Below are 9,440 nucleotides of genomic sequence, written 5' to 3'. Positions count from 1 at the left end.
ACGTACGGATCCATTGTCTCCATTGGGATGGGAAGTGCATTTGTTCAAGTACCCAATCTAGGTATCCCCATGAGATACTGTCAAAAGCCTTATGAAAATCAAGCTTTAGGATGACTGCTTCTGCTTTGTTTCTCCTGCAAGAGTCAATTATTTCACTCGCTATCAGCACTCCATCTAGTTTTTGTCTGCCCTTGATGAACGAGGATTGTTGCGCACCAATGAGAGAGCCCATCACTTTCTGGAGACGTCGGGCAAGTATCTTGGCAATTATTTTATATACGCACCCTACCATACTTATAGGGTGGTATTCTTTGAAACTCGTTGGGCTTGCTGTCTTTGGAATAAGGGCTATGAAAGCGGTGTTGCAGCCCCTGGGTAAGCGGGAGGATTCCCAAAATTCTGAAACCAGTTCATATACATCTGATTTTATCACTTCCCATGAGCTTTTAATAAACTTGAAATTGAAACCATCGGGTCCGGGGGCCTTCGACCCATTGCACGATGCCACTGCATCGTCAATTTCCTCCTTGGTGAATTTCTCAATAAGTTGTTCTGCTTGTGTGGGTATAAGAGTATTGAATTCCAGTCCCTGAAAAACGGGCCTTTGACGATTTTCTTCTGTAAAGATTTTTTCGAAGAACTTGACTGCTTCGGTTTTAATGGCACTAGGATCCTCAATCTTGTTGTTCTCAACCAAGATATTATCAATGTTATTTTTCCGTTTTCTCATTGTTGCCACTGTGTGAAAAAATCTTGTGTTTTTATCCCCTTCCTTGAGCCACTTTGAGCGAGAATTTTGAGCCCAGTAGGACTCCCTTCTTTTTAACCAGTCCCATAGCTCCAATTGTGCTTTTTTCCTTTCCTGTATTTCTGCATCCTGCAAGTTTCTTTGGCCTGCAATTTGGTCGATGTCATGAATCTGACATTCTAGGGTATTGATTTTCCCCTCTATTTGGCCAAATTCTGTTGCATTCCAGCTTCTCAGTTTTGCTTTAACATTTTTTAGCTTGTCTACAATCGATAGATTTTCAGATGTTGCCCATGTCTCCTTTATGATTTTTGCACATCCCGGATGGGACAGCCAGCAGTTGAGGAAGCGGAAAGGTTGTCCCCAGTTCTTTTCGTGCGAGTGTACAAGGAGTGGGCAATGGTCTGAGATTGACCTTTTCAGCAGTGAGACCTTTAGAGGAGGGAAGGTTGTGATCCATTGTGCCGTTACAAACAGACGATCAAGTTTGCTTTTCGATTGTCCTCTAAACCGTGTAAAGCTCCCGTTTGATGATGGGATTTCTAATAATTGCATCTCTTGCAGGAAGTTTTTGAAATCATTCGACCCATTAGGTGATAATGTGATATATGTTGGCTGCCTCGGTCTTCGCTATCAAGAATTTCATTGAAATCTCCAATTAGAAAGCATGGCAGATTTGTTGCATCTTGAAATTCAACTATACTGTGCCAAACTTCCGCTCTATCCGTGATTGAGCATGGATTTTATATGCTAATGAGAGTACATTTAAAGGCTAGTGATTGAATTTCACCAGAGAGGGCAATCCAGTGTTTCTCACACCGTGACTGATCAAGAGAGAAAAAGTTTGAGTTCCATATAGCCAGCAATCCTCCAGAGTTTCCTTGAGAGGGGGATACAATCCATTGTAGTTGTGCCTCTTTCCAAATTGAGTTTATGAGTCTATCATTGGGACTCTCTAATTTCGTCTCTTGGATAAACACAAAGTGAGGAGAGTGTTTATTTATTAGGCTTCGACATGAACTTCTTTTGACTTTTGCACCAAGTCCACGTATATTCCATGATAGGACAATCATCAGATAATCAGTTTTGCAATGAGAGGGGGTTTGCCTTAAGAAGTCGTCTGCCAATCCTCGACCTGCCTTTCGAGGATTAATTCAATTCGAGCCTGTAGGATGCTTGTTGTTCCGTCATACTTTAGGCCCAATTGCTCAGCAAGTGCAAGGACATCGGCTGCAGAAATTGTGTTTGGGTGAGGATTTGCTTGGTTAGTTAGTAAGGGTACTATGATGGATGGTGAGGGGGAGGAGAGTTAAGGGAGTTTTTCGGTGGATGTTGAGTTTTTTTGAGGGCTTTCTTTGCTCTTTTTTCTGTGTGTGCTTTCTTGATATTGCAGGGGATGTAATCTTCGAAACCTGGAGGGAACAGTGGTCCAGACGAGAAGGAGGAGGATCGTGTCACTTTGTTTGGCCTGATGAGTGGTCCAAACTTATTATGTATTGAGATTGGTGTGTTTGTTTGGCTTTTTGTGGGGCTTTTTTGTGTGGATTGAAAGGAGGGGTGGTGGTCAGGTGGCCCAAATTTTGAGTGGGCTGGGGAGATTTGGTGTGCTGGTTGGGATGAGTCAGTTAAGGGGTTTATTGGTTGGGGGGAGGGATTTTTGTCTGACTTGGGAGGGGGGTCCAAGGGAGGTGAATCTCGATTCCCTTTGTTTCTGTTTTGGGAATCGGGGGTAGTAATAATGGCAGTCTTTTTTCCTGTTGATTCAGAGGATTTGGGAAAAGAATCTTGGGACTTGTGTGGACTGTCATTTGGTTGGGTTGGGCTGCACGCGCCGTCGTCTTCATCAGAAGAGGGGGGTGGCGTTGTTTGCTTCATCACCATTTTTGGGCAATGGCATTCCTCTGAGATGCATACTATGTGTAGAAGTTCCGCAATTTCAATTGCAATTTTACAGTTGATTGAGAATAGGCAATCTGTTAGAATTGTGACTCTTGCACAGTCAAAACCTGAGTACTCAACAGATAATATCCTGCCAAATATGCAACCAATTCTATAGAAATTCTCATATCCCCATCCATTCAGTGGTACTCCATATATTTTGATTTTTGTTTCCCTCCATTTTGAAGCACACACTTCATTGACATTTCGAATGTCCATAAACCATCTGTGGAGCCATTCACTTTCTATCATAGCTGTTTTGTCCTCAATTGTTTCAAATGTTAATAGGTGCAGCATACCCCCCATCGGTTTAATTGAGAGACATGTTACCCCTTCTGATAGTATGTGTTCAAGTATGGTGTCTGATGAGAGTGAAGAGTTTGACGTTGCAATGGCGCTTCTTTTGAAAATTTCTGCATTTTCTGTTGATTTTGTTCCTTTTATGGTGATAAATTCCTCGCCCTCTATCTCCTTAACTACCAGGTCATCCCTGATGTTTTCAATTTGTTCACCCAGTATGCGGGAACTCATTCTTCTCGCACGACTCGGTACGAATTTGAAGCAATCCGGTTGTGGTGATGTTCCATTGGGGGGGATGTTTTGATTTTTTGGATTCAATTCGGGTTGTGGTTTCGATTTATGTTCTTTGTGGTTCTGGTTTGACTGTTTTTTAGGTTAAGGGAGACTTCCTTGTAGGATCTGTGATCCCTTGTGGATGAGTGGGGTAATTTGGTGGTTTGTCTTTCTTGGGTTTTTTTTAATTGGTGGTGTGGGTTGGTGTTTGGAGGTGGCGCAGTTGGAAAAGCTTTGTCGCGCTTCGCCGGATGGGTACGGATTCGGTTGTTGCCCATTACCCGTCCGTCTTCTCCTCTGATTGCTCTTACCAGGGAGACATTGGATCTGAACTTGACGAAGGCGTAGCGGTACCTCCGGTGGGGATGAGCTACCGCCGGGATATGGATGTTTTCGATTTCTCCGTGCCGGCTGAAGAGGTGATGGAGGTCTTGTCGGATTATGTTTTCAGGTAGGAAGTTAATGAAGCAGGTTTTTTGGGCTATGTTGGTGGTTGTTCTCGGTTTTTTCCGGCTGACCGTAGTCCAGTGGTGGGGGTTTGTGTTTCTCTCACTACGGTCTCTCTCTCTCTCCATCGTTTTGATTGCTATGTTGATATTCATCCGATCAAATTAGTTAATATTTTGATGATTTAGTTGGTTTATGATTCCCGTTTTAAAAACTTGTGAGAAATGTGGATGGTTGGTTAGTTAATCTTCAATTTACCAATTGTATGTTCTATAATTTTCACAGGGTTGTAATCATGGGAGGAGTTACATCTTCAAGTATAGGTGTACCGGCAGAGCAAAAGAACCCGAAAACAATCACGAAAACTACTGAGCAGGATCAAAAGCCGAAAAAGAAGATTTGTTGTGCGTGCCCCGAAACTAAGAAGCTGAGAGATGAATGTATAGTACAGAATGGTGAAGATGCTTGTGGCAAGTGGATCGAGGCGCATAAGCAATGCCTTCGTGCTGAGGGATTTAATGTTTGATGAAGAATCAGTAATCAGAAATTTCGAGCTCGTGAAATTTGCAAGATAGGTAGTTCTTTTTTCTGCTATACACATCTTGATCACATTTTTGTGAATAAAAGGTATATGTACTATGTGAGATGAATTGTTATCTTGCAGCTAGATGGCATATCCGTTAGACACTTAGGCTCTGTTTGGTGGGGTGTAAATCGTGTAATACGTTTTCCGGGAAAATGGTTTTCATCTATTTTCAATTTTACATTGTTTGGTTTGCGAAAGAGTGTAAAACCATTATTCATAGGAGTAAAATTGATCTCCCAATGATGGAAAACCATTTTCCCTCCAAAATGAAGGGAATTTTTTTTTTCCTTCCTTTTGCCTTATCTCTCTTGTACACTCTTCTCACTGCTTGTTTACTTTTCCTTTCATTTTTCTTACATGGAATCAAACAACAAAAAATTAATTTTGGAATGTGTTTTACAATGTAAATTGTTTTCCATGAATATTATTTTACTTGAAAATGTGTTACATTCAACCAAACGGACAAACGGAGCCTTAGACTCTTGCCAATCTTTGTGATTTTTTACCAGACATTGATGGTATAGACATATCAAGATATTTTATGCTACATTTTGCACTTGTTTACTTTGATGCTGGTTGATGAATGAATTATATGGCACGGTTCATCTATGTGACAAATGTTGCGAGGTCTGGGAAAGGTTAAGCAGTAATTTTAGGGGTGTCAAATCGGGTCATCGGGTCGGTTTCGGTTCGGGTTCATCGGTTCGGGTTGAAATCGGTTTATTTTGCTATCGGTTCGGTTCGGGTCGGGTTAAAAAATTAACGGTTCGGTTCGGGTTTGGGTTATGTGGTACGGGTTCATATCGGGTCGGGTTAATAACGGGTCGGTGCATAACGGGTCGGGTTCATATCGGGTCGGGTTCCTGTCGGGTCGGTTCATATTTGGTCGGTTCATAAACGGGTTAAGTCGGGTTCATATCGGTTCGGGTTAATATCGGGTCGGGTTTATAACGGGTCGGGTTCATATCGTGTCGGGTTCAAACCGGGTCGGGTCAAACCGGGTCGGTTTGTAGTCGGGTCGGGTCAATTCGGTTCGGTTTGTTAACGGGTTTAGCCGGGTTGTAATCGGGTCGGGTTCATATCGGGTCGGGTTCATATCGGGTCGGTTCATATCGGGTCGGGTTCATGTTTAGTCAGATCAATTCTGATACAACTAATGTCAGGTTATTACTAAAATCACAATTTTCAATACGCTTATATTATAATATCTACATTATTAAAGCTATGTGAAAGGTAAAAGAAAAGAAACCATATAATTTAATTACGTGATTTTAACTAATGTTATTTTCTTTTTTGACGAACAACTAATGTAGTAATGTTCACTATCCAATTAATTTCATAAACTTAGAAAAGTCAGTCAATGTCTTTTATTATGTCTTGTAATATTTACCAATCATATTATTCAAATGGAATCAAAATCATCTATGCCTTCCCCCACCATGCCAGAGTATTGCCAAACATGTATTGATGAACTCTAATAATGTAGTAATTAATAATCGATAAAAATGAATTAATACGTAATGAATTTGTAAAGTTTGTAAATACAACTTTGTCATATATTCATATTGGTTTAAACATCAAAGAGAGTAACATGTTCAACAACGAAACGAGACAAACAAGTTCAATTGTTAATGAATTAAGTCGATTCAATTAAAACAACATAGCTTTTCGATTAGTTCTTAAGTTATAATTAAGCTTATGACTTTATAAGGTATTTAATTAGATCAATTTAGTTTGATGATCGATTAGACGATTAGTTAGTTGAATACAAGTCAACAAGAGAGTGTCAGGCTAATAAAACAATACAAATTCACGAGTTTTATACTTTTATAACATTGTCAAAAATTAAGGAATATAACATCTACATTTATTACTCTAATAAGCTAACTGATGAATTGATGATAATAATTAGTTTAAACTAAAAGTCCATATATGACATAACTATAACTATGTAAGGATATAAATCTATAACGATATAATTGTGTAATTATATAAGCATATAACTTTGTGAGGTTATTAGTTAAAACTATCTATTAATTCTATATAATTTTATGAGATTACAAGTTCACCATTATATAGCTATGTATGAAAGTAATTATATAACCATGTAAATATATATAACTTTATGAGATATAGATCGGTTTACATCTATCTAATTCTATAAGACTATAACTATACAGTAATATAACTCTATTGGAAATTTATCTATTAAAGAACAATATGTTAAATGAGTTTAAATGAGAACATGTCTAGTTACTTAGTTGGTTGATAAACAACAGTTCGAATACTCGTTTAAACAACGAACATTGAATTATATCTTTGATTTATAAAGGTTCAAGAAGTACAGTTATTACTTACGAGTGATCCACTATAATATATATAATATACAACGATATCAATATTACCATATATATATATATGTATATATATATATATATATATATATATATATATATATATATATATATATATATATATATATATATATATATATATATATATATATATATATATTGGATTTTCCAAATTCTATTATTTAACAATATTAGACTATTTTTACCATAGAAAAAACAAAGGCTATAGATAACCTGAAAGTTCTAAAAGAAAAGAAATTTATTTTCAAATTTATTTTTAAAAAATAAAGTACTAATATTTTAAGTTGGTAACAAAATAAAATGCTAATTTGTGTGTACTATGTACGGAGTAAATTATACGGAATAAATTATACGGTGTACTAGGTATTTGTGTACGTACTTTGTATCTTACCCTAATAAAAATGGGCCAAGCCCAAAATCCTATTTCTAACCCTAAAATCTAATGACTATATAAGCTCCTAAAAAAACCCCTTGCAGTCATTCACTCTCACTCTCTCTCAAAGATCTCTCTCTCTTTCACGGTTCTCTCTCTCTCTTCATTTTACGGTTCTCACTCTTCATTTTTACGGTTCTCTTTCTCCTCTCAAAGATCTCTCTCTCTTTCACGGTTCTTCCTCTTTACAAGGTGATTTTTTTTCGATTTATTGTCTTTCTCCAGAATCTTTGCTGTTTTCTCCTTGTAATGCCAATTTGGAATAGGACGTTCATTGGCTTTCTGTTTAGTTGATAGCTCACATGAGATTTATGGCCAAGGAATTGAAGGGAACTGTGAAGGATATTCTGGGTACTTGTGTTTCTGTTGGGTGTACTGTTGATGGCAAAGATTATAAGGATTTGCAGCAGGAGATTGCTGATGATGAGGTTGAAATTCCTGAGAACTAAATTTTATAGTTTTATTGTAATGTGATGTTTTTTTTAATGAAATTTTTAACCACATTTTGTGTGTTCTTAATGTTTATTTGATTTTGGTGAATTTCTGAAATCGGAGTATTGGTTTAGGTGATTTGGAGACATAGTTGTGGATGAGACTGGTCAGATATATGGTTCAATGAACAACGAAATCACGGTAGCTTTTTAATCGGTATTCCTAAAAAAAATCAATCATCCGCCGCATTTCTCAGGCTTCCCGGTCTATGGTTCTGCTATTTTTATCTTATGGTTTTGTCTAAAGTTCTTAAAAATTAAATCTTTCTGTTTTTGCAAATCTGTCTTTTTATACAATTGAAAAACAAATCAGATTCCATGGAAAACAGAGCTTAATTTGTTGGTTGATACGGAGAATATATATTCCTATTGACTCGTTCCCTTAAAACGTTCATTAATTCGTGTTGTTTTGATATTTGTAATGAACACATATTTCAATAAAGAAGAAGGAAATTTACAAATTAAGTTTCAAAAGTTGTATTATGGTATAATTTCACTTTTTAGAATTGTTTCATTTCGTAATATATTATTATCCATGTGTCTAGAATCCTTGAAAAGAAATACATAATACAAAATTAAAAAATAACGCATACGCCTTTAATTTAAATAACGCATACTCCTTTAATTTAAATAACGCATACGCCTCGAATAGTCTACGCATAATAAATCTGGTTGCAAATATAAATTTAGATAATTAACAAAATGATTATTACGACGAGTATTTTGGTCGCCAATATAACTATTCACGATGAGATAATAGACTCGTCGTAAAATAATATTGTAAAGTATTTATTTTCTAACATAAATACAATACTCCGTATTATTAGAATTAAAAGAACGTGTAGGAATTGAAATCTTTAATATTCGAATTTAAAATAGTTTATATAATTTATGACGAGTCACATCAAGTATAGATGAATCGAGTGTCCAATTAAAAGTAAACAAATGACAACTTATAATTTGAAATGGCATATTTACATATGGTCTTTTTGACAGTTTTGTTTTAAGAGTTATTCAAGTGTAAATAAATACGTATATGAAAGTCAAACCTTGAAACACTTATGTTTGTATCATATTTGATATTGCGGGTTATAAACAGTTTGAATTAAACGGGTTATAAACGGGTTACGGGTTGTAAACAGTTCGGGTTGTAAACGGTTCGGGTTGAAACAGTTCGGGTTGAAACAGTTCGGGTTGTAAACGGTCCGGGTTGAAACGGTTCGGGTTGTTAACGGTTCGGGTAGAAACAGTTCGGGTTGTGAACGGGTTTTCCCCGGGTTGAAACGGTTCGGGTTGAAATAAATCGGGTCATTAACGGTTTTCGGGTTCATTCGGTTCGGGTAGAAACGGTTTCGGGTTGATGCAAACGGTTTGTTATCGGGTATCGGGTCTTAATCGATTTAATATTTTCGTGACGGTTCGGGTTCGGGTTGATTGTTATCGGTTCGGTTAGTTTTCGGGTTCCAACTAACGGTCTATTAACAGTTCGGGTTCTTAACGAATCGGATTAACCCAGCGGGTTCAACGGTTCGGGTTAAGATTTGACAGCTCTAAGTAATTTGGTTCTTGTAATTTGTTGTGCACTTTTGTTGCCCCAAGGTTATTTAACAATGAAGAAAACTTAGTCAAAAGGTCTTGTGCGCACAAGGTGTACAATAAATTTATTGTACACCAAGCTAACTTTAACCCTTTTTTTTGTAACTTTAACCTAGTTTTGATTAACTTTTATATTAGTAAAAAAAATTTGATAGATAAATATTTTAAAGGGTTAAATGATTAATTTTATACATTATTAGTTATTTTGAAGAAATAAGTTTTACTAAAATGAAAAAATTTATAACCGAAAAAT

The 9,440-nt window shown here is 36.7% G+C and overlaps 1 protein-coding gene across 2 annotated transcripts; it reads left to right on the top strand.

Annotated features, from left to right (window-relative positions):
• Positions 1–749: 749 nt before the first annotated feature.
• Positions 750–4,579, top strand: LOC110802809 (cytochrome c oxidase copper chaperone 1-like). 2 transcript variants are annotated; one of them, XM_056827584.1, is made up of 2 exons: positions 750–3,710; positions 3,992–4,579. In XM_056827584.1, the coding sequence occupies exons 1-2, from the start codon at positions 3,511–3,513 to the stop codon at positions 4,230–4,232; spliced, it is 441 nt and encodes a 146-aa protein (XP_056683562.1). In that variant the 5' UTR covers positions 750–3,510; the 3' UTR covers positions 4,233–4,579. The 2 variants fall into 2 exon arrangements, with proteins under 2 accessions (XP_056683562.1, XP_056683563.1); XM_056827585.1 differs by having other exon boundaries at positions 3,570–3,816.
• The last annotated feature ends 4,861 nt before the right edge of the window (positions 4,580–9,440 follow it).

This window comes from Spinacia oleracea, chromosome 4, assembly GCF_020520425.1.
Source record: "Spinacia oleracea cultivar Varoflay chromosome 4, BTI_SOV_V1, whole genome shotgun sequence".
NCBI lineage: Eukaryota > Viridiplantae > Streptophyta > Magnoliopsida > Caryophyllales > Amaranthaceae > Spinacia > Spinacia oleracea.
Note: the sequence above shows the minus strand (reverse complement) of the source record. Positions and strands in the feature narration are given on the sequence as shown.

Coding starts and splice junctions, on each gene's coding strand:
- LOC110802809 (XM_056827584.1), top strand. CDS start 3,511: ATGGGTACGGATTCGGTTGTTGCCCATTACCCGTCCGTCTTCTCCTCT. Junction 3,711..3,991: donor TTGTCGGATTATGTTTTCAG/GTAGGAAGTTAA, acceptor TAATTTTCACAG/GGTTGTAATCATGGGAGGAG.